Source organism: Salmo trutta, chromosome 6 (assembly GCF_901001165.1).
Source record: "Salmo trutta chromosome 6, fSalTru1.1, whole genome shotgun sequence".
Taxonomy (NCBI): domain Eukaryota; kingdom Metazoa; phylum Chordata; class Actinopteri; order Salmoniformes; family Salmonidae; genus Salmo; species Salmo trutta.
The window spans coordinates 40,844,313-40,870,084 of NC_042962.1; the positions used below are offsets into that span (position 1 = coordinate 40,844,313).

Genomic DNA, 25,772 nt, shown 5'->3' on the forward strand with positions numbered 1-25,772 from the left:
GAGGACTCGATCCAGTAATCTTTTGGTTACTGGCCGAATACTTTTAACCGCCAGGCTACCTGCCTCCCCCTTTAAAAAACTGGAAAAGTTAGAAAAGTAATACCCTATACAAGTCTCTTCTTTCACGGAACAACGCTTCATTTGGTTTGCGAAGAGGATCGTGAATTGCCAAAGTACATATTAGGAGACTTAGAGAAGACTGGAGATGCGAAGGACATTAAAGATGAGGTGGGGTCCTATTTCCAACAGGGTTTTTTTTATTTAGCCTGGCAAGTCAGTTAAGCATACATTTTATTTACCATGAGGAACTGCCTTGCTCAGGGGCAGAAGGACATATTTTTACTTTGTCATTTCTAGGATACGGTCTAGCAACCTCTCGGTTACTGACCCAACACTCTAACCACTAGGCTACCTGCTGCGTCGTTTTAGGGGGTTCAGTTTTACCAAAAGTAGAGCGATCATAATCGACCTGTGGCATTACAGTGGCTCTAAACAGGCTCATGCTTAGTCTTGTATCTATTGGGGGTATTATATGCTGTGTGTGTGACTTCATACCTTTCTTAATCCTTGTGAAATGCTAAATGTTGTCCACGAAAAACGCAATGTTTTTAGGCTATTTATTTGTGTGGTTTAATTTGCGCCGTGCTCTGTTGTATGGCGCAGGGCAGTTTTCGCTTACCGTACCAAATTAAACCTGATTATTATACATCTATTATTAACCCAATAATTCTAAAGTTCACCGTTTACATTCGTTCGCATATGCTCACATAACTATTTGTGTTGCCCATGAGGTATGTTAAGAAAGACACAAAGAAGACATGTTACTCAAGCTAGGAAGTGGAGATCCGTCTCTACATTCATTGTAGGCTATGGTACCAGGTCCAGTAGGCAAAGTTTTTTCCACTAACTGCTTTTGCATTTGATAGGAAAGCTAAGCAAATGTCATATTTGTGTATCGTTAACGGTCAAATACAAACTGTTATAGATAATAGTGTAGCAACAGCGGCCACACTGTAGTCCAAAATAATTGCAAACCACGCTTCTATTGCCTAATAGGGCTCCCGGGTGGCGCGGTGGTCTAAGGTACTGCAGTCCCTGATTGAATCCAGGCTTCACCACATCCGACTGTGATTGGGATTCCCATAGGGCCGGTGCACAATTGGCCCAGCGTCGTCTGGGTTTGGCCGTGGTAGGCTGTTATTGTAAAAAAGTTCATAAATGACTTTCCTAGTTAAATAAAAAAATATAGAATCATTTAAATAGTGTAGCTACAGCGGCTACACTGTAGCCCCCCCCAAAAATGGAAAGCTACGCCTCTAGCCCCCTGCATCTTGGTTGTAAAAAGGATGCAAAAATGGGACCTTTGTCTTCTGACTAGGCTATTGCATATCCGTTGTAAACGGTGAAAATCCTCTTAATGTTTAACATGTTTCTTTGCTCTCTCTTTCCCTCAATCTATATGATCCCTGGGGGGGGGGGGGAAGCAGGGTTATATAGGTGCACTTGACTTACATCACTATCTCACTAGACACATGTAACAACCACAGACTGTGGTAACAACATAGTAGTCACATGACAGTTGCAGTTTGAGTAACCCAGCTGACAATAGAAAGCAATAGTAACGGTGTCTTTCCTAGGCACTATGTCTGCCATGGTTCGTTAGACAAAGCCTATTGGAAAATGAATGGCGTTTTTGTAGGGTTTTTGGATAAATGCAGAAAATAAAGTCTGTGGTAAACACATGTTTAGGAGATTTTATACGTTTTGTTCATTGAGATTATCTTCATCAGCTAACATAACTTCAATTTTGAAGCATTTATGTACTTAAAAAAAAACAACGCACCTAAAAGCTTTATAATTATTAAAGATGATGTTCTGACTGATAGTTTCTCATAGAACAAAACGTATGAGAACTCATGGCTGTGTTAATATTAGAATATTTGCCATTTAGCAGAAGCTTTTATCAAAAAAGGGACTTACAGTCATACATTTTAAGTATGGGTGGTCCGGGAATTGAACCCACTACCCTAGTGTTTCAAGCAATATGCTTGCTCTACCAACTGAGCTACAAAAGACCTCAAACCTTATTTTTGGCGTTTATTCCAAAACCCTTTTCTTTCCTCATTAATTTTGTCTCTAGGAATCACTGAATGAACCAGAGGCAAATCATTTCAGCTTTTTTGGACTACAAGCTGGAGTGCTCTATGGTATCGGATGGGGTGGGATGGGATAGGAGGAGGGGGGATTAGGAATGGAGTTGCTCACTTTTACATATAAACAGATTGCAGAATTGCCTCCCGAGTGGCACAGTGGTCTTAAGGCACTGCATCGCAGTGCTAGCTGTGCCATTAGAGATTCTGGGTTCAAGTCCAGACTCTGTCGCAGCCGGCTGCGACAGGGAGACCCATGTGACAGTGCACAATTGGCACCGCATTGCCTGGGTTAGGGGAGGGTTTGGACGGCAGGGATGTCCTTGTCCATTCGTGCACTAGCGAGTCCTGTGGCGGCTGGGCGCAGTGCACGCTGACATGGTCGCCAGGTGTATGGTGTTACCTCTGACACATTGGTGCGGTGGGCTTCCAGGTTAAGTGGGCATTGTGTCAAGAAGCATTGCGGCTTGGTTGGGTTGTGTTTCGGAAGACGCACGTCTGTACGGGAGCTGCAGCGATGAGGCAAGACTGTAACTACTACCTGGATAACATGAAATTGGGGAGAAAAAGGGGTAAAAAAAAATAACAGACTGCAGAATTGATGTGTGGCACAGAAGCATATGTGGTGCCAGTCTACGACTTGTACGTGTAATTAAATCACGATTTACAGTCCTGCTGCTTAGTTCTTGACACCCCCTGAAACACCAAACACCTTCTAGACCATATCTGTGTCCCAAATGGTACCTTATTTCCTAGGTAGTGGGCTACTTTTGAACAGAGCCCTATAAGGAATAGGGTGCCATTTGGAACGTAGACCTTGTGTAGCCTGAGGAAGTCAGATAGCAGACGCACACCCCACACAGGGCTGGCCCTGAGAAGGGCGGTACAGATAAGTTACGCAGCCAGGCCAACTGTCAGGGAAGCACCCAACTAAGGTAGTTGGTTACTCCATCGCAGGCTGCAGATATGTAAGCAGTCATGTAAACCCTCTTTCTCGCGCGCTCTCTTTCTCTCGCTCTCTCCCATTCTGTAGCCAGATTTGTATTTTTCCTTTGTTTTTCCCCCTAATGGCTCCTCAGTTGTCATTCATCTTCGCTGTTACAGAGATGCAAGCTCCCTGCCATCTCTCCTCTCACTCACTCACTCACTCACTCACTCACTCAGTCTCACTCTTGCCTAATTCATATTTTTCCCATATGGCTGCCTTATTCTCATCCATCCCCTCTCTTTCTGTAGGGGTGTGTCTATCTCTACCGGATCCGTCCTGTCGACCCAGCCTGCTCCGGAGCAGGGTGGTGTGTTGCTGAACAGTGGCCTGCTCGTGAAGAGCAAGAAGGGGCTGGAGCCCGGGAAAGTGGAAGGCCTGCAGGCCCGGGGCCAGTGGGCCGGCAAAGCAGAGTTCCTGCTGGTAGTGGCGGGACAGATCATAGGCCTGGGCAACGTGTGGAGATTCCCCTACCTGTGCTACAAGAACGGAGGAGGTGAGAAACTAAGTTTGAAGGAAAGACGCTACCACAGATGTCAGATGTTAATCATAACTTCAATGGAACAATACAGAAAGTGGGCGCTATAAACAAACCCTAGGGTCAACCACGTGACAACCTACTGTACAGACATAAAACTATGTAGGCCTAATCTTGGAACCCAGAATTAAATGTTACGGTAAGAGTCTGACACAAGAGACTAAAGTAGGCCTACATGTGCAGTGGATATGATAAGTATTCACCCCCATTGGATTTTTTCACGTTATGTTGCGTTACAAAGTGGGATTATATTGCGTTACACCCTCTTTTGTTTAGGCAAGCCTAAATTAGTTTAGGAGTACAATGTGGCTTAAGAAATCAAATAATAAGTTACATGGACTCACTCTGTGTGAAATAATAGGGGTTGACATGTTTTTATGACTACCCCTTCCTCTGTCCCCCATATATACAACATATATACAACATATGTAAGGTCCCTCAGTCAAGTATTGAATTTCAAGCACAGATTGAACTACAAAGATCAAGGTATTTTTTGAATGGTTTATAAAGAAGGGTAGTGATTGGTAGATGGGTAACAATAACAAATCAGACATTGAATATCTCTTTAAGCATGGTCAAGTTAATAATAATGCTGTGGATAATGTATGAAACCACACAGACACATCAAAGATACAGGTGTCCTTCTGAACTGAGCTGCAGGACAGGAAAGAAACTTCTCAGGGATGTCACCATGAGGCTATTGGTGATTTTAAAACAGCTATGGAGTACAATGGCTGTGATGGGAGAAAATATGAGGGTGGATAAACAACATTGTAGTAACTCTACAATAATGACTTACACTTAGAAAAAAATCTACAACCTTAAAAGGGTTATTTGGCTGTTCCAATAGGATAACCCTTTGAAGAAACCTTTTTGGTTCCAGGTAGAACCCTTTTGGGTTCAATGTAGAACCTTTTCCATAGAGGGTTCTACATGGAACCAAAAAGGGTTCTAACTGGAACCAAAAGGGTTCTCCTATGGGGCCAGCCAAATAACCCTTTTGGTACACTTTTTTTCTAAGAGCTCAAATGACCGAGTGAAAAGAACAATAACAATATATAGAATACAACGCACTAAAGTGATACTGAAAAAGAAAACACCTCAAAGGAATACACTTTCTGGCCTAAATACAAAGCCTTATGTTTGGGGAAAATCCAACAAAACACATCACTGAGTAACTGCCTCCTGCGTGGTGCAGTGGTCTAAGACACTTCATCTCAGTGCAAGAAGTGTCACTGCAGTGCCTGGTTTGAATCCAGGCTGAATCACATTCGGCCGTGATTGGGAGTCTCATAAGGGGGTGTGTAATTGGCCCAGCATCGTCCGTGTTTGGCTGGGGTAGGCCATCTGTAAATAAGAATTTGTTCTTAACTGACTTGCCTAGTTAAATAAAGGTTTGAAAAGTCTTGGGTGAGCCGCCCAGGTGTTTTTTCAGTCCTCCTATGTCCAAACAATCAAAAAACATATTATTTTTGGAGATGTAAAAATGTTTTCAGTGTAAAGTTAAATGACTAAAACTAGATCTAAAGTATGTAGAAAGGATAATGGACCTATATATTTTTAAATAAGATAATCTTTGAGAACTATCAATCACCAAAATAAAAGCTAGACAGGCAGAGAGAATCTAAAATTCAAACAATTATACATCCAGGTTGTCACGGGTGTCGTAGGTTTTAGACCAAAACGCAGCAGGAAATTGAATAGTCATCTTCTTTTATTAACGGACAAAGAAGGAAAACCAAAACAAACACATATACAAAAAAAACACGACGACAAAGAACAGGCCGGTAAGGCACAAAGCTATACACAGCAACAATCTCCCACCAAAATCCCATGACAAAAACACTCCTAAATATAGGACCTTCAATCAGAGGCAACGATAGACAGCTGCCTCCAATTGAAGGCCCCAATCCCCATTACCAAAACATAGAAATACAAACACCTAGACAGAACATAGAAAAACTAACATAGAACAATAACCAAAACCCTGGACTAATAAACCAAACACCCCTCTACCTAAATACATTGCCCGAACCACAAAACAAACGCCCCCTGCCACGTCCTGACCAAACTACAATAACAAATAACCCCTATTACTGGTCAGGACGTGACAGTACCCCCCCCCCCCCCGAAGGTGCAGACCCCGAATGCAACTCACACAAATAACCAAAAATAACCCCCAAAACAAAATAAATCCCAAAACTACATGGGAGGGAAGGGAGGGTGGCCACCGTCACCGACGGTGCTCCTGCAACACCCCCCCTTTCCCCAATACTCCACCCTCAGCAGGTGGCTCAGGAGCTGGACGCAGACCCCGCTCCACCCCTGGCTCACTCCACTCACATAACATCTCTACAGCGATGTCCCTCTCCATCGACCCCGAACTGTAGGGCGACTCTAGGAGCTCCGGACTGTAGGGTGACTCTGGGAGCTCCGGGCTGTGGGATGACCCTGGGAGCTCCGGGCTGTGGGACGACCCTGGGAGCTCCGGGCTGTGGGCCGACCCTGGGAGCTCCGGTCTGTGGGCCGACCCTGGGAGCTCCGGGCTGTGGGCCGACCCTGGGAGCTCCGGGCTGTGGGCCGACTCTGGGAGCTCCGGGCTGTGGGCCGTCTCTACTGGTTCCGGACAGTGGGCCGTCTCTCCTGGTTCCGGACAGTGGGCCGTCTCTCCTGGTTCCGGACAGTGGGCCATCTCTCCTGATTCCGGACAGTGGGCCGTCTCTCCTGATTCCGGACAGTCTGGACGAGGCACTGCTGCCGGACACTCTGGACGAGGCACTGTTGCCGGAAGTTCTGGACGAGGCACTGTTGCCGGAAGTTCTGGACGAGGCACTGTTGCCGGAAGTTCTGGACGAGGCACTGTTGCCGGAAGTTCTGGACGAGGCACTGTTGCCGGAAGTTCTGGACGAGGCACTGTTACCGGACGTTCTGGACGAGGCACTGTCGTCGGAAGCTCGGGACTGGGCTGACGCACTGAAAGCCTGATGCGTGGGGCTGGTAGTGGAGGTACCAGACTGGGGACACGCACCTCAGGGCTAGTGCGGGGAGCAGGAACAGGACGAGTTGGACTGGGCTGACGCACTGGAAGCCTGGTGCTTGGTGCTGGTTTAGGAGACGCCAGACTACACACCTCAGGGTCAGCACGAGAAGCAGGAACTGGATACACCGGGACATGGGTAAGCACTGGAGGTCTGGAGCGCACCTCTTGCACAACCCGTCCTGGCTGGATGGAAATAGCAGCCCTGCACAAGCGGAGTGCTGGTACAGGGCGAACTGGGCTGTGCAGAGACTTGATGGTTGCCGTGCGTAGAGCAGGCGTAGGGTAGCCTGGGCCTAGGAGGCGCACTGGTGGCCAGATGCGCTGTGCAGGCATCCTCCTTCCAGGCTGGATGCCTACTCTAGCAGGGCACTTGCGAGGGGCTGGGATCGCTCGCACCGGACTGTGCGTGTGCATGGGCAAGATCGTGCGCACTACCGCATACTCCGGCGCTCTCCACTCCAAATGCTTCCCATAATAAGCATGGGGAGCTGGCTTAGGGCTCATCCTTGGCCCAGCCAAACTACCCGTGTGCCCCCCCCCAAAAACAATATTGGGGGTGCCTCTCGTGCTTCCCCATCGGCGCGTACAAAGCTTCATACCGCCACCGCTCCGCCTTGGCTGCCTCTATCTCCTCCAGTGGGCGACGATATTCCCCAGCCTGGTGCCATGGTCCAGCCCCGTCCAGAACTTCCTCCCATGTCCATGATTCCACTGGGCTCTGTTGCTGCTCCCTCCTCCGCTGCTTGGTCCGTGTTTGGTGGGAGATTCTGTCACGGGTGTCGTAGGGTTTAGACCAAAACGCAGCGGGAAATTGTATAGTCATCTTCTTTTATTAACGGACAAAGAAGGAAAACCAAAACAAACACGTATACAAAAAAAACACGACGACAAAGAACAAGCCGGTAAGGCACAAAGCTATACACAGCAACAATCTCCCACCAAAATCCCATGACAAAAACACTCCTAAATATAGGACCTTCAATCAGAGTCAACGATAGACAGCTGCCTCCAATTGAAGGTCCCAATCCCCATTACCAAAACATAGAAATACAAACACCTAGACAGAACATAGAAAACTAACATAGAACAATAACCAAAACCCTGGACTAATAAACCAAACACCCCTCTACCTAAATACATAGCCCGAACCACATAAAACAAACACCCCCTGCCACGTCCTGACCAAACTACAATAACAAATATCCCCTATTACTGGTCAGGACGTGACACAGGTGTAGATTTGTCATTGTATGGGGCCCACATTGATTTTGTTATAATGTTTGAGTCTCTCTGTTAGCATAAGCCATGGCAAAATGTGTAGAATTCCATGAAATTAGCTTTAAAACTAGCTTTAAAACTTCTCTTTTAGCCCCATGGAAGATGTGTAGAATTGCAGGAAATTTGCTTTAGAGGGCCTTTTCAAATCATAGTCGCACACATGTAGCCTAGCCCATAGGCCTATATGTTTTGATAAGATTTGTATCACAACTGAAGTGGCCAAATAACTTCTTAAAATTAAGCACATTAATCCACTTTACAACTGGTTTAGAGCCTAACTGGCATACATACTCAGAGCATGAGTTTCAAGTTTGGTGAAGATCATTTTCACCATTTAAAATGCACCTTCATAATAAAAGCATTACATGCCTAATCGCATTTGAGGTCACTTTCGAGAAGGGTGTTTTCCAGCTAATTGATTGCATGTTGGAACATTTGTGCTGATATCCTACTGCTGTGTGCGCATTGCTGTGCTTATAATGTGAAGAAATTGCCTAATAGTTTACCAACAATTTAAGCTAAACGTTCTGATCTGTTGCGTCAACCTCATTGCTTACAAAATGTTTTTTTGACGCTAATGGTTCTATTCATTTGGGAACTCTCATATCCCAAAACTGTCCCAGACTATGTTTGAAATATTTGTTTCTGGCACAGAATAGAATAGGTCAACTTTTGTACTAAGGGGGAATGTTAGATTGACATAGGCTAGTGCTTTTGCTGTACGTTAGGCCTACTCATCTTGTTGGCTGATGAAAAGTAAATATGGACAGTTCTTCCAATATCTCCTAAAATGCGCCTCAGAATTGGATAAGGACACACACGCAGTTGAGTCCCCGATGAGTCTGTCTTCACTTGTAGCCTGTGAAAAAGATACGTAGTTACCTTTCAATGCCAATCACAGGCGGCCGGTGGCACCGTAATTGGGGAGGACTGGCTCATAGTTAAGGCTTGAACGGAGTAAATGGAATGGTTTCGAACACATCAAACACATGGAAACATAACATTCCGTTCACTCCATTTCAGTCATTGGAAGCTTTGCTCTTCTGTTCTAATCTGTGTAGAATATTTTTTTCTTGTTGCTAAATTTGCTCTCCTCGTGGCTTTCCACAGAAACCTTTTTAACCAAAAAATTTAAGTCAGTCCCCTACTTAATGAAAACTGAATCATCCCAAATTTCATCAGGGTCTTTGTGTCAAAAGGCATTTTTTAATTTGTCAACACAGCTCCTTCCTGTTCACTTCCTAAACACTGGGATGACACACATAACAAGTCATCAATTTACTCCGCTAAGTCTGTAGTTTCAGCGGGAAAAAGTACACTAAAACTCTTTGCAGAAATATTCACATTTTTGCAAACTTTGAATAGTCTACATCTTGCTAACCAATGAAGTAATCCAAAAGTAATCAGATTGTGTTACTCATTTAGAGTAATCCAATGGATTATGTTACTCAAATTATACGCACATACACACACGTATACACACACACGCACCTTTTATACATGCCTTACTTGAAGAATACAATTTGAATTGATTTTAATGCATTGTCATGCTGACAATCTGTAATGCTTACACATGCCCTGATTAAATCGGTGTGTTACCCATAATTGACCATTCCCTGGAGTGGACACTTATCTTTCACTTAATGCAGTGGCGATTTTAGCATGTAAATCTTGGTGGGGCAACAACAACAAAAAAACATGTGGGATGCATGCCAGCAAAGCACTACACAAACTAAACAATACATTAATTGCACTATACCACTGCTACAAGTGGCTATCAGTGGAGCCTTGTCTGGCAGCGAAACTGTTCATTCATGCAAAACTGGCAAACCCAAGAACAATTATTCTTTTTTTAAATAATAATGTATTTGGGGCTAAAAACAAGTGGGGCTCTACCCACACACACACACACACACACACACACACACACACACACACACACACACACACACATGTTCAAAGTCACACACACTCTCACTCATCTGTGGTGCCATGAGTTATTGTTAGTTTTGACAAAACAGTGAGAGGGTTTAGTTGGATTGGATTGAACAGACTGAAATAAATGAGTTAAAGCCACAGACTTGATGATAGCTACATCTCTAGATTGAACTGCTCAGCTGGAGCAGAGGTATAGTTAAACTAAGCTACACTCAACCCTCTCATTTGATCTTATTCTCAAATAGTCTCCTCGTCTCCCGTAGATGTTTTTAGAAGTAGATGAGTCTAGGATATACTTTTCAGTCTCACCCACTGTATCATACTACTCCAAATGCATTGTCTAAACCAGGCATAGTCATTGCGTGTCTCGCCAGACACATTCGTTTCTCAGCGACTTAATTGGTGGCAATCATCTGAAAGAATGTGTTTTCCTCAGTCAGCTGAATACAGCGCTTAGTTCATAGAGCCGTGGTATCAGTGGCGGAGTGGTATTAGTGGCGGTTTCTAGCACCTCTGGCGCATCTTGAAATTGTTTTCTTCCTACAAATGTGGTTCTAGATCTTCAGTGGTTGGAGCTATTACCATCTCTGAAAGCTAAGACTTTCAGCAACAAGTATGTGTCTTCTGTTTCCATCTAAGACACAAGCTGTGCAGGACTTTTTAGAAGGGAGAGTGATGAATCTGCACATGATAACTGAGGGAAGTGAATTGATTCTCCATAAACGACCATACATAAGATTGTTTGAAGATCATCCCTGATGTTTTCCTGAACATTACAATAAATTCATTTAATATCATGAATGAATCAATTTGAGTTTGTGACCCCCTCCAACCCCCATTCTCCAAAAGGGATTCCCTCTGAAATATTAGCGACTAACACTGGTCTAAACTGTTCAACCTGGGACATGTTCATGAGGGAACACCGTAGTGAAACATTTTACAATGTAAAATAAAAACACGCATCTCTTATTAAGTTCAGATATTGCCTCCCTGTTTTGTGCCATTCTGTCCCGTTTCATAACCTGGGCACCAGTCTGTGCCATCATACCACGCCTTGCCACTCCTTGTGAGTGGCATGATGGCTCAAATAGACTGGTACGCCGGCTCTGCTTCGTGCCTGCTGAACACAACCCGGGTGTGGTACTTTCTACAGGTGCAGCCAGTCAGGTGCAGCCAGCAAAGCCACCTGGTCGACACGTTGTAAACGTTGTCTGTCTTGTAAACAAGCTGGTGTTAAAACTCTCTGCCTCTGGATAGCTTTCACATAAACATGCCTCTTCCTCCTCCTCCTCTCCCCCTCCTCCAGACAGCTGCTGTTCTCTGTCCATATGGCCAACAGCTGCACAGACACACTTACATGCTCGTACACACACACACACACACACACACACACACACACACACACACACACACACACACACACACACACACACACACACACACATACAGTGCCTTCGGAAAGTATTCAGACCCCTTCCCTTTTTCCACATTTTCTTACGTTACAGTCTTATTCTAAAATGGATTAAAAAAAATACAAATCCTCATCGATCTACACACAATACCTCATAATGACAAAGCAAATTTATAAAAATAAAATAAAAAAGAATAATATGTAAGAGAATAATGTTTGTGCATTTACATAAGTATTCAGACACTTTGCTATGAGACTCGAAATTGAGCTCAGGTGCATCCTGTTTCCATTGATCATCCTTGAGATGTTTTTACAACTTGATTGGAGTCCACCTGTGGTACATTTGAATGGACATGATTTGGAAAGGCACACACCTGTCTATATAAGGTCCCACAATTGGAAGTGCATGTCAGAGCAAAAACTAAGCCATGAGGTCGAAGAAATTGTCCGTAGAGCTCTGAGACAGGATTGTGTCAAGGACAGATCTGGGGAAGGGTACCAAAACATTTCTGCAGCATTGAAGGTCCCCAAGAACACAGTGGCCTCCATCATTCTTAAATGGAAGACTTCCTAGAGCTGGCTGTCCGGCCAAAGTGTGCAATCGGGGGAGAAGGGCCTTGGTCAGGGAGGTGACCAAGAACCAGATGATCACTCTGACAGAGCTCCAGAGATCCTCTGTGGAAATGAGAGAACCTTCCAGAAGGACAACCATCTCTGCAGCACTCCACCAATCAGGCTTTTATGGTAGAGTGGCCAGTCAAATAAAATAAAATAAAATGTTATTTGTCACGTACACATGGTTAGCAGATGTTAATGTGAGTAGCGAAATGCTTGTGCTTCTGGTTCCGACAATGCAGTAATATCTAACAAGTAATCTAACAGTTCCCCAACAACTACCTGACACACACAAATCTAAAAGGGTGAATGAGAATATATAAATATAAATATATGGACGAGCGATGGCCAAGAGGTATAGGCAAGGTGCAATAGATGATGTGTAATGTAAGATATGAATACATATGATATGAGTAATGTAAGATATGTAAACATTATTAAAGTGGCATTATTTAAAGTGGCATTGTTTAAAGTGACTAGTGATCCATTTGTTAAAGTTGCCAGTGATTGGGTCTCCATGTAGGCAACAGCCTCTCTGAGTTAGTGATTGCTGTTTAGCAGTCTGATGGCCTTGAGATAGAAGCTGTTCTTCAGTCTCTCGGTCCAAGCTTTGATGCACCTGTACTGACCTCGCCTTCTGGATGTTAGCGGTGTGAACAGGCAGTGGCTCGGATGGTTGTTTTCTTTGATGATCTTTTTTGCCTTCCTGTGACATCGAGTGCTATAGGTGTCATGGAGGGCAGGTAGTTTGCCACCGGTGATGCGTTGTGCAGACCACACCACCCTCTGGAGAGCCTTGCGGTTGAGGGCGGAGCAGTTGCCGTACCGGGCTGTGATACAGCCCAACAGGATGCTCTCGATTGTGGATCTGTAAAATTTAGTCAGGGTTTTGGGTGACAAGCCAAATTTCTTCAGCCTCCTTAGGTTGAAGGGGCGCTGTTGAGCCTTCTTCAACCACACTGTTTGTGTGGGTGGACCATTTCATTTTGTCGTTGATGTGTACGCCATGGAACTTTCTCCAATGCTGTCCCTTCGATGTGGATAGGGCTCTCCCTCTGCTGTTTCCTGAAGTCCACGATCATCTCTTTTGTTTTGTTGACGTTGAGTGAGAGGTTGTTTTCCTGACACCACACTCCGAGTGCCCTCACCACCTCCCTGTAGACTGTCTTGTCATTGTTGCTAATCAAGCCCACTACTGTTGTGTCGTCTGCAAACTTGATGATTGAGTTGAGGCATGCATTGCCACTCAGTTGGGGGTGAACAGGGAGTATAGGAGGGGGCTGAGCACGCACCCTTGTGGGGCCCCAGTGTTGACCACCCCAGTGTTCACCACCTGGGGGCTGCCCGTCAGAAAGTCCAGGACCCAATTGCAGAGGGCAGGGTTGAGGCCCAGGGCCTCCAGCTTGATGATGAGCTTGGAGGGTAATATGTGGTGTGGAATGCTGAGTTCTAGTCAATGAACCGCATTCTTACACAGGTATTCCTCTTGTCCAGATGGGATAGGGCACTGTGCAGTGTGATGCCGATTGCATCGTCTGTGGACCTGTTAGGGCGCTATGCAAACTGAAGTGGGTCTAGGGTGGCCGGTAAGGTGGAGGTGATATAATCCTTGACTAGTCCCTCAAAGCACTTCATGATGACAGTAGTGTGTGCTACGGGGTGGTCGTTATTTAGTTCAGTTATCTTTGCCTTTTTGGGTACAGGAACAATGGTGGCCATCGTGAAGCATGTGGGGACAGCAGACTGGGATAGGGAGCGATTGAATATGTCCTTAAACATACCAGCCAGCTGGCGTGCTCTAAGGGCACAGCTAGGGATGCCGTCTGGGCCAGCAGCCTTGCGAGGTTTAAATTGTTTTACTCACGTCAGCCACGGAGAAGAAGAGGGGGGGCGCAGTTCTTGTTAGCGGGCCACGACGGTGGCACTGTATTATCCTCAAAGCGGGCAAAGAACGTGTTTAGTTTGTCTGGAAGCATGACGTCGGTGTCCGTGACGTGGCTGGTTTTCTTTTTGTACTGTAGTCTGTGATTTCCTGTAGACCCTGCCACATACATCTCGTGTCTGAGCCGTTTAATTGCGACTCCACTTTGTCCCTGTACCGGCATTTGGCTTGTTTGATTGCCTTGCGGAGGGAACAACTTCACTGTTTATATTCAGCCATATTCCCAGACCTCTTTCCATGGTTAAATGCAGTGGTTCGCACTTTCAGTTTTGCGCTAATGTTAGGGTAGGTTTTAATAGTCACAGTGGGTACAACATCTCCAATGCACTTCCCTAAAAATTCACTCACCGAGTCAGCGTATAGGCTGATGTTATTCTCTGAGGCTGACCGGAACATATCCCAGTCCGCGTGATTGAAACAATCTTGAAGAGGGTGCTCTCGATCAAACAGGATGCTCTCAATTGTGGATCTGTAAAATTTAGTCAGGGTTTTGGGTTAACAAGCCAAATTTCTTCAGCCTCCTCTGTCGGTGCCACTCCTCAGTAAAAGGCACATGACAGCCCACTTGGAGTGTGCCAAAAGGCACCTAAAGGACTTTCAGACCATGAGAAACAACATTCTCTGGCTGAATGCCAAGTGTCACATCTATAGGAAACCTGTCACTGTCCATACTGTGAAGCATGGTGGTGGCAGCATCATGCTGTGGGGATATTTATCAGCGGCAGGGACTGGGAGACTAGTCAGGATCGAGGGAAAGATTAACAGAGCAAAGTACAGACAGATCCTTGATGAAAACCTGCTCTAGAGCGCTCAGGACCTCAGACTGGGGTGAAGGTTCACCTACCAACAGGACAATGACCCTAAGCACACAGCCAAGACAACGCAGTAGTGGCTTCGGGACAAGTCTCTGAATGTCCTTGAGTGGCCCACCCAAGCCCAAACTTGAACCCGATCGAACATCTCAGGAAAGACCTGAAAAAAGCTGTGTAGTGACGCTCGCCATCCAACCTGACAGAGCTTGAGAGTATCTGCAGAGAAGAATGGGAGAAACTCCCCAAATACAGGTATGCCAAGCTTGTAGCGTCATACCCAAGAATACTCTAGGCTGTAATCGCTGCCAAAAGTGCTTCAACAAAGTACTGAGTAGAAGTTCTAAATGCATACATAAATGTGATATTTAAAAATATATATATATATACATTTGCAAACATTTCAAAAAACCTGTTTTGGGTTATTGTTTGTAGATTAATGAGGGGGAAAATCAGTTGATCCAATTTTAGAATAAGGCTGTAACGTAACAAAATGTGGAAAAAGTCAAGGGGTCTGAATACTTTCCAAATGCACTGTATACGCTCGTACAGACACACACAGAGCCCAGATAAGACAGCAGGCGTGGAGTGTTTACAGCGAGTTGTGTGATGGCCAACAGACCCAAGTGTTAGCAGATGGACAAACACTGCTGCTGCTGCTACATCTGTGTTTTGGTACATCTAGTACTAGCTACTAGTAGATTTTTAGATGTGTGTGTGTGTCTATGGCTGTGCATGTGTGCATGCTCTTTAGTGTGTCCTAAGTTTTAAGGGTGAAATCCTATCTTGAAAACTATGCAGGCATGTAACTCAAATGTATGTGCATATTTTCTTTACCCTTGTTAATCCATGATTTACATGGGAGTTGAAGTTTGTGTGTGGGTGGGTCTGTCTAGTGTGTTATAAAACGGTTAGTAACGACCACTCAATGTGATTGGTTAAAAGCCAAGCTGTGCATTGTTCACGAAATAGCACAGCAAATGCACTCTAACTGTTCTATTTGAATTATAACTGTGTATCCCTGAGAATGTATCAGTATTTTTTCCTGTGCCTGCGTGTGTTGTCTGTGTGCCTCTGCCTGTGTTTGAGTGTGTGGGTTTGTGTGTTTTGTCTGTGTGCCTGTGTGTGTGGGTGTGTAACTGATGTTATTAATGCAGTAAAGGTCTGACAAAGTTTTAGACACTTTTGGTACTTTTGTATCCATGAGTGTCCATGTGACTTTTGAAATGTTTTAATCTTTGAATGTAATGTTTTATTTATGAATTAACCTTTATTTAACCAGGTTAGTTTCAAGAGAGACCTGGAATGTGATTTGTAGATTTAAATAAAGTATTTGGAATGTGTTTCCACAGGTCTGGGCTTTGCCAGTCAGGTGATGATCCTCCATGGTTTGTGTACTACATTGTTGTCCTGGCCTGGGCTCTCTTATACCTGAGCCACAGCTTCCAGTCAGAGCTGCCCTGGGCTCACTGCAACAACACCTGGAACACAGGTACACCATGCACTGATACCCTTTTCACACTACTGAGTCAAACTGAGCCAAACGGTACTTGGCTGGCCTGATTATGCATCCAAAATAGTTGCTGGAACCGTACTGAAAGTTGGGGATCTTGATGGGTTATCTTATTTTCAAAGAGGTAATGTCAAATAGGTCTATACATATCAAATACTTGAAAGCATTGGAGGTGTGGTTGATTAGGTTGAAGTTTGCATTTTTGCAACTATTCCAATGGTTCCATTGTACCGGAAAAACTAAATCAAGTGCAGCTCAATTATCCGGTCCAAGTATTTGAAGGTATTTGACCTACAGTACCTACAGTTGAAGTCGGAAGTTTACATACACCTTAGCCAAATACATTTAAACTCAGTTTTTCACAATTCCTGACATTTAATCCAAGTAACAATTCCCTGTTTTAGGTCAGTTAGGATCACCACTTTATTTTAATAATGTGAAATGTCAGAATAATAGTAGAGAGAATGATTTATTTAATATTTTATTTATTCCATCAGAAGTTTACATACACTCAATTAGTATTTGGTAGCATTGCCTTTTAAATAGTTAAACATGGGTCAAATGTTTCGGGTAGCCTTCCACAAGCTTCCCACAATGAGCTGGGTGAATTTTGGCCCATTCCTCCTGACAGAGCTGGTGTAACTGAGTCAGGTTTGTAGGCCTCCTTGCTCGCACACACTTTTTCAGTTCTGCCCACAAATTTTCTATAGGACTGAGGTCAGGGCTTTGTGATGGCCACTCCAATACCTTGACTTTGTTGCCCTTAAGCCATTTTGCCACAACTTTGGAAGTATGCTTGGGGTCATTGTCCATTTGGATAACCCATTTGCAACCAAGCTTTAACTTCCTGACTGATGTCTTGAGATGTTTCTTCAATATATCCACACAATTGTCCTACCTCATGCCATCTATTTTGTGAAGTGCACCAGTCCCTCCTGCAGCAAAGCATCCCCACAACATGATGCTGCCACCCCCGTGCTTCACGGTTGGGATGGTGTTCTTCGGCTTGCAAGCATCCCCCTTTTTTCTCCAAACATAACAATGGTCATTATGGCCAAACAGTTCCATTTTTGTTTCATCAGACCAGAGACATTTCTCCAAAAAGTATGATCTTGTCCCCATGTGCAGTTGTAAACCGTAGTCTGGCTTTTATATGGCGGTTTCGGAGCAGTGGCTTCTTCTTGCTAGTCCCTGTTAGTCACATGTCTGTGGAACTTGTTCAGTTTATGTCTCAGTTGTTGAATCTTGTTATGTTCATACAAATATTTACACATGTTAAGTTTGTAGAAAATCAACACAGTTGACAGTGAGAGGACGTTTCTTTTTTTGGTGAGTTTAGAAACCAAATACACACAAAGTGGTAGTAATTTCATCAGCTTAGCTCACCAAGACAAATGAAGTAAAGGATTAATTTCACCTTTCAATTTTAATCTCATGTCTTGGCAAATTTATCTGTAGAACTTTTGCTTTTGAAGGTACTCCCTGCCTTTGTTCCAAATGGCACCCAATTCCCTATGTAGTGAACTACTTTTGACCCGGGGAATAGGTAATAGGGAGCCATTTAGGAATCATCCCGGACCCCAGTCGGCAGATATTTTGCATAAAGAATGACTGGATTGACGAGGAAAACACAGAGACCGTACCCCACCTAGAACAAAATCCCACACCTTCTGTTTCCCACACTGACATGCAAGTCCTGGCAATTACAAACCCAGGGTCGTGCTCATTAGGGAACATAATGGAAAACGTTTTAAAGCATTTTGCCACAGAAATTCTAAAATATGTGTTTCTTATTGGACAGGTCTAGTTAGTCCCTCCCTGTTTCAGTAATTTTTTTTTTGGGGGGGGGGGTTGTTTGGTGCACAATAAACATGACCCAGGCTTCTTTTGTAGCTGGACAGCTCTTTGAAAGTTGAAGCTGTTGACGGACCATGAAGATAATTGATTAGACTCTTTTGAACATGATCCCATCTTTTTATACCATTATGGAATGATTCATGTCTTGTTTTGATTGATCTGTCTTGATTGCATTGATTGATTGGATTGATCAATTGTATGGGGCTATATAGTATTGTTTGAAAGATTATTTGCTGGGTTTCTTCTGTAGTTGTTTTCTATGCCAATATATGTGTTTGACTATTTAAACGCATCTGTATTTGTGTCTGTCACCTGACTGTGTGTAACATATGCAGTTGTATAGATAGCGGCTTCAGAAAGTGTTCACACCTCTTTACTTTTTCCACATTTTGTTGTTACAGCCTGAATTTAAAATTGATTAAATTAAGATTTTTTGTCACTGGTTTACACACAATACCCCATAATGTCAGTGGAATTTTTTTTTTTTTTTTTTTTTTTACAAATTCATTAAATATGAAAAGCTGAGAGATCTTGAGTCAATAAGTAATCAACCCTTTTGTTATGCCAAGCTTAAATAAGTTCAGGAGTAACAATGTGCTTAACAAATCACATAATAAGTTGCATGGACTCATTCTGTGTTCAATAATAGTGGTTAACATGATTTTTAATTGACTGTCCCATCTCTGTACCCCACACATACAATTATGTGTAAGGTCCCTCAATCGAGTAATGAATTTCAAGCACAGATTCAACCATAAAGACCCGGGAGGTTTTCCAATGCCTTGCAAAGAAGGGCACCGATTGGTAGATGTATAAAAAAAAGCAAATGCTGAATATCCCTTTGAGCATGGTGAAGTTGCTCATTACACTTTGGATGGTGTATCAATAAAGACAGTCAATAGTATAGAAGTGTAATTACTGTGACTAAACGGTCATGTGGAGTTTGTGACCGCCGGTGGGGTGATAATACGGTCACCGCAACAGCCCAAGTTGTGATATGAGAATTGAGGATGGATCAACAACATTGTAGTTATCCTACAATCCTAACCTAAGTGAAAGTGTGGAAAAAGGAAGCCTGTACAAAATAGCAAATATTCCAAAGGATGCATCCTGAATGCAAGGCACTTAAGTAATACTGCAAAAAATGTGGCAAAGGAATTAACTTTTTTGACCTGAATACAAAGCATTATGTTTGGGGCAAATCCAACACAACACATCACCGAGTACCAGTCTTCAAATTTTCAAGCACGGTGGTTGCTGCATCATGTTATGGGTATTCATGTCATGGGCATGCAACTAAGCACAGGCAAAGTCCTATAGGAAAACCTTTTTATTTGCTTTCCAACAGACACTGGGAGATTAATTCACATTTCAGCAGGAGAATAACCTAAATCACAAGACCAAATCTTCACTGGAGTTGCTAACCAAGACGACATTGAATGTTCCTGAGTGGCCGAGTTACAGTTTTGATTTAAATTGTCTTGAAAATATTTTGCAAGACTTGAAAGTGGCTGTTTAACAATGATCAACATCGAACTTGACAGAGCTTGAAGAATTTTCAAAAGAATAATGGGCAAATATTGTACAATCCAGGTGTGCAAAGCTCTTAGAGACTTACCCCAAAAGACTCACAGCTGTAATCGCTGCCAAAGGTGTTTCTTACATGTATTGGCTCAGGGGTGTGAATACTTATATAGTCAAGATATATTACTGTTTTATTTATTTTTAATTCTTCCACTTTGACATTACAGAGTATTTTTGTGACAAAAAGTACAGTTATATTCATTTTAATCCCACTTTGTAACAGAACAAAATGTGGAAAAAGTCAAGGGGTGTGAATACTTTCTATAAGTGTCTGACTCTGTGTTGTATGCCTCTGTTTGTCTGACTGTGTCTGACTGTGTGTGTTTCTCTCCAGTTTCTTCTCTGGAAGTCTGAATCTGAGTACCTCCCCAACCCTTCACCGAATGCGAACACATTCAGGGCCGTCTGATTGGTCAAGAAACCGATGGGTTGGGCCACAGCCAGAGCACACGTGGGTAAAGCGGCGGTTTGAAAATTTGTCTTTGGCTTTGATACTTTGATTGATTAGAGACGATCCAATCACTGATTACTTTGTTTTGTAAAACGCCCCTTGTGCCCCTAAAGTCTGTAGCGAATGACCGAGCAGCAGAATCATTTAGTATGAGTCGTCAGGCTAGGTGAATGGATGGTTGCCTGTTTTACTGGCCACATAACTGGCTGGTTAGCTTGGGGGGCTGTCTACGTGACTGGCTACATGGCTAGCTGGGTGGCTGACTGGCTGGCTGGGTAGCTGGCTAGCTAACTTCAGTCTGCTTGCTTGCCTGTCTGTCTGTCTATCTGTCTACATGATTGGTTGTCTGTTTGTCTGTCTGTCTATTTGAACTAATGTCTGACTAGTTGACATATCCACATACCGCTAGACACTGTGTTACAATTAGTACATTATCCAAATGTCTTCTCCCAATTAAATGATCTCCCTCTAACTTTTCAATTGTATAGATCTATGATGTGGTGATACATCTATGATGTAATGTTCTCTCAATCTCTTTGGATAGGGTGGTCTCTATGTGTTCCAGATCTATGACCACTACTCCTGCAGTGGGGCCAGTCTGCTGCTCCTGTCCATCTTCCAGTCGGTGGCCGTGAGTCCAGAGGTTATGTACAGTAAGTACCTTAACACAACCATAACACAACATCTTTCACCCTAATGTAGACTTAACACTGTACACCTGTAATGAACACACCTGACGTGTGCCTCGAAACACAGTACTTTCTTTCTTTCTTTTATCTATAGATCTCGCTTTGGCTTTCTCTCTCAATTGTGCAAATACACACAAAGTGAGCTAACAGTGGTGTTTAACTATGCACAAATCTTGTATGTCCTCTACCCTTACCTTCCACATTCCTACTCAGGTCAACAGTATATGAATCTGGAGTAGTCTATTGTGGGCTGCAGACATTCAGTATGAGCTGTAGTGTAGTGGAGACAGCGCCAGCCCTATTAAATGAGTCACTGTCTCCCCAGCCCCTAAATCTTCCCACTGAACGTTGCGCCACACAGTCTCAGCCATGGGGCCCTAGGGAGCCCACAGTAGCTGCCTCAGATACTAACACACAAAAGCATAGACAAAGAAAAGCTCAGGCATGAATCTCCCTTAGATGATAACATGCTAACACTAAGTCGCTAACACAGAAAAACTCCGGTGACAGAAAAACCTGAGCATAAATCTTCTTCGAATGCTAACATTCTAACGCTAACATCCCAAAAGCTACAGACACAGAAAAGCCTAGGCATAGATCTGCCTCAAATGCTAACACTGTGTCTCTAACATTGACAAGCTCAGACAGAAAAGCCAGGGTGAAAATCTGCAGTGGAACTGCAGAGGGATTTTGGGTGTTCTACTTTAATTTTTTTCCATGTAAGTTGAGAGCGTAAGAGACGATTGTTGTTTTACGATAAGAGCCCTAGCCAGGAGGTAGAGACATGGGCTGTAGATAGGAATGATGATGGGGACAGGAGCAGTCTGTGTGAGGTGGGAACCTCTCTGCTCTGGTGGATTCCTAAGCAGTGGGAAGTGTGTGTGTGTGTGTGTGTGTGTGTGTGTGTGTGTGTGTGTGTGTGTGTGTGTGTGTGTGTGTGTGTGTGTGTGTGTGTGTGTGTGTGTGTGTGTGTGTGTGTGCGTGTGCGTGTGTGCGTGCGTTTAGCTTCATACATGCGTGCCTACAGTGCATTCGTAAAGTGTTCAGACACCTTCACTATTTCCACATTTTATTACGTTACAGCCTCATTCTAAAATAGATGAGGGATAAAAAAAAGCCATCTCCACACAATACCACATAGTGACGAAGCAAAAACAGGTTTTTATAACATTTTGCTAATGTATAAAACATTTTCAACTGAAATGTAACATTTACATAAGTATTCAGACCCTTTACTCAGTACTTTGTTGAAGCATCTTTGGCAGGGATTACAGCCTTGAGTCTTCAGCGACAAGTTTGGCACACCTGTATTTGGGAAGTGTCTCCCATTCTTCTCTGCAGATCCTCTCAAGCTCTGTCAGGTTGGATGGGGAGCGTCGCTGCACAGCTATTTTGAGGTCTTTTTTACATTTTTTATTTAAGTAGGCAAGTCAGTTAAGATCAAATTCTTATTTACAATAACGGCCTACCCCAGCCAAACCCTAACGATGCTGGGCCAATTGTGCGCCGCCCTATGGGACTCCCAATCACGGCCGGATGTGATACAGCCCAGGACTGAACCAGGGTCTGTAGTGACGCCACTAGCACCGAGATGCAGTGCCTTAAACCGCTGCGCCACTCAGGAGCCCGGTCTAGAGATGTTCGATGGGGTTCAAGTCCGGGCTCTGGCTGGGCCATTCAAGAACATTCAGAGACGTGTCCCGAAGCCACTCCTGAGTTGCCTTGGCTGTGTGCTTAGGGTCGTTGTCCTGTTGGAAGGTGAACCTTCGCCCCAGTCTGAGGTACTGAGCATTCTGGAGCAGGTTTTCATCAAGGATCTCTCTTTACTTTGCTCAGTTCATCTTTCACTCGATCCAGTCTTCCAGTCCCTGCTGCTGATAAACATCCCCACGGCATGATGCTGCCACTACCATGCTTCACCATAGGGATGGTGCCAGGTTTCCTCCAAATGTGACACTTGGAATTCAGGCCATTCAGTCCCAGAGTTCAATCTGGGTTTCATCAGACCAGAAAATCTGGTTTCTCATCGTCTGAGAGTCCTTTACGTGCCTTTTGGTAAACTCCAAGCGAGCTGTCATGTGCCTTTCACTGAGGAGTGGCTTCAGTCTGGCCACTCTATCATAAAGGCCTGATTGGTGGAGTGCTGCAGAGACGGTTGTCTTTCTGGAAGGTTCTCCCATCTCCACAGACAAACTCTAGAGCTCTCTCAGAGTGATCATCGGGTTCTTGGTCACCTCCCTGACCAAGGCCCTTCTCCCCCGATTGCTCAGTTTAGCCGGGCGGTCAGCTCTAGGGAGAGTCTTGGTGGTTCCAAACTTCTTCCATTCCAGAATGATGGAGTCCACTGTATTCATGGGGACCTTCAATGCTGCAGACATTTTTGGTACCCTTCCCCAGATCTGTGCCTCGACACAATCCTGTCTCTGAGCTCTACGGACAATTCCTTCAAACACATGGCTTGGTTTTTGCTGTGACATGCTCTGTCTACTGTGGGACCTTATATAGACAGGTGTGTGCCGTTCCAATCAAATGAATTTACCACAGGTGGACTCCAATCAAGTTGTAGAAACATCTCAAAGATGATCAATGGAAACAGGATGCGCCTGAGCTCAATTTTGAGTCTCATAGCAAAGGGTCTGAATACTTATGTAAATGTACAAACATTTCTAAAAACCTGTTTTCGCTTTGTCATTATGGTATATGGTATGTAGATTGATGAGGAAAAAAGTTAATTTTATACATTTTAGAATAAGGCTGTAACGTAACAAATGTGGAAAAAGGGAAGGGGTCTGAATACTTCCCGAATGCACTTGGGAGAGTTGAGGTAGCCATGCTTTACTACTCTCTGAGCATCCCCGTGGAGAGTTGTGGAAATGGCGTTTGTCCATGGTCTTTTAGACTGCGGTCAGGTCAGTGGTTCCTCTATGGTCGTTACTTCCGTGGGATTTAAAGGTGGTCTATTCAGGACCTTAGACAATATCCTGTTCTACGGTTCTACCGTATATGGGTCTCCGATTTAAGTGCTTTGGGGTCTCTAGGACCATTTTCTGGTTTTCAATTACTAGTCTTTACGATTGTGCCTGGACTTCAGATTGACCTTGTATGGTCCTTACAATTCAGAACTATGGTTTAACCACTGTTGTGGTCAGAACCAGGCCTTGACCACAGAATCATGTAATGACCCCTGACCCCTCGCCCTGTTCCTTAGGGCCTGACAGGTTCATTGGCAACATTAAGCACATGATTGGCTACAGCCCGCTGCCCTTCTTCAAGCTGTGCTGGCGCTACCTGACGTCAGCCATGTGCACGGTGAGTGACCTTTAACCCTTGACCCCTGTGTGTGGGAAGAGTCCTGTGAACTTTATATATCCCAATTGTGTCTGTAATTGTATATCTGTGTACACATGTGAGTAATTGTGTGAATTATTTGGTTACCTTTTTTTGCAGAATCTCGTTGTGATTTTTCTCTGTACATTTCTTACCCGACAAATGGATCAAACTGATACACTGGTCCAAGATGAATCCAATGGGTCATATTCAGACAAGCAATCTGTGTGTGCAACTCTCCTTCTCTCTCTCTCCAGGCAACGTTTGTGTTCTCCTTGGTGTGCTGGATCCCTCTGTCCCTGGGGAAGGGCATAGTAGCCCCGGGGTGGGCCACAACTCTGGGCTGGCTCCTCACCCTCCCCTCTGTCTCCCTGCTGCCCCCCTGTGCACTTTACACCCTGGCCACCATCCCCTGCAGCCTAACACAGGTCAGTCACACAGTGACATTTTTACACCAACAACCAACTACTACACTTGGCCCTACCATAACCCTGACTCCCACATTAACTGTTACTCTTGCCCCTACCGTCCAACACTGCACTATGTGGACTGACTCTACACTTACTTACCTCCATCTCCCCTGTGACTTACCCTATGACTACACAAGACATTAGTTAGTGTGTCTTGAAAATAACTTGCACCGTCCCATCATGCTGTAACTCAGTGCACAAGACTGTACTAAGCATACAGTGCATTAAGGCATATGTTGTGTGTGACTAACAACCCGTCCATCTCTCCTGTTGGCCCGTAGCGTTTCCGCCGGCTGTGTCGTCCTGCCCTCGACTCCAATTTGGCCATGGACCACTGGACCACCTCTCTCACCTTTGAACCCTGTCTGGCTCTCACCGCCGGAAACCCAAGGGACGACCACCCTTGGTTTAGCCAATGATACCCTTGGTTTAGCCAATGATACGGCCAATGGACAGATCGGAATCGGGGGTCAGGGGATGTTTTTATGGAGATGGGAAGGCCTCTGCCCCTCTGTTGTGTCCTCACTGGTAAATGGAGACAGGATGGTGGTTGAAACTGTGATGGAATCCAGCCTGTATGCTGTTGGGCCTGGGATATGTCTACTGGGCTTAGTGACATGCCCCTGACTGTGTTTATTTTTGTGAATGAAGGAGAGGGGGTGGGGGGAAAGGGAGGGAGAGATAAAACAGATCAGACAGGACGGCATTGTCTCCCTCAATCCATGCAATGGCTACTGCTATAGGTTTCAGGCTGCTTACCACTCTCTCCCAAAATACATCATCCAGGAGGATCCTCTTGATGGGGCAGTCCATATTGGCAGACTGTGATATGGCCATTTCTTGGAGAGACTCCTTCCCCTCCAGGAGACTGTCAAACATGATGACAGCACCACCCCAATGGGTGTTGCTGGGCAGCTTCAATGTGGTGCTCTTATTCTTCTCACTTTGCTTGGTGAGGTAGATTGCTGCTATAACTTGATGATCCTTCACATACCTAACCATTTCCTTGGCTCTTTTGTAGAGTGTATCCATAGTTTTCAGTGCAATGATGTCCTTGAGGAGCAGACTCAATGCATGAGCAGCACAGCCAATGGGTGTGATGTGAGGGTAGGACTCCTCCACTTTAGACCAAGCAGCCTTCATGTTCGCAGCATTGTCTGTCACCAGTGCAAATA

At 44.4% G+C, this 25,772-nt stretch overlaps 1 protein-coding gene across 2 annotated transcripts; it reads left to right on the plus strand.

The window, feature by feature from the left end:
- Positions 1 to 25,255, plus strand: LOC115195217 (sodium- and chloride-dependent GABA transporter 2-like). 2 transcript variants are annotated; one of them, XM_029755001.1, is made up of 8 exons: positions 1 to 228; positions 3,387 to 3,631; positions 16,059 to 16,198; positions 19,995 to 20,111; positions 20,656 to 20,764; positions 24,009 to 24,109; positions 24,385 to 24,555; positions 24,879 to 25,255. In XM_029755001.1, the coding sequence occupies exons 4-8, from the start codon at positions 20,085 to 20,087 to the stop codon at positions 25,014 to 25,016; spliced, it is 546 nt and encodes a 181-aa protein (XP_029610861.1). In that variant the 5' UTR covers positions 1 to 228; positions 3,387 to 3,631; positions 16,059 to 16,198; positions 19,995 to 20,084; the 3' UTR covers positions 25,017 to 25,255. The 2 variants fall into 2 exon arrangements, with proteins under 2 accessions (XP_029610861.1, XP_029610862.1); XM_029755002.1 differs by lacking the exons at positions 1 to 228; positions 3,387 to 3,631 and having other exon boundaries at positions 15,952 to 16,198.
- The last annotated feature ends 517 nt before the right edge of the window (positions 25,256 to 25,772 follow it).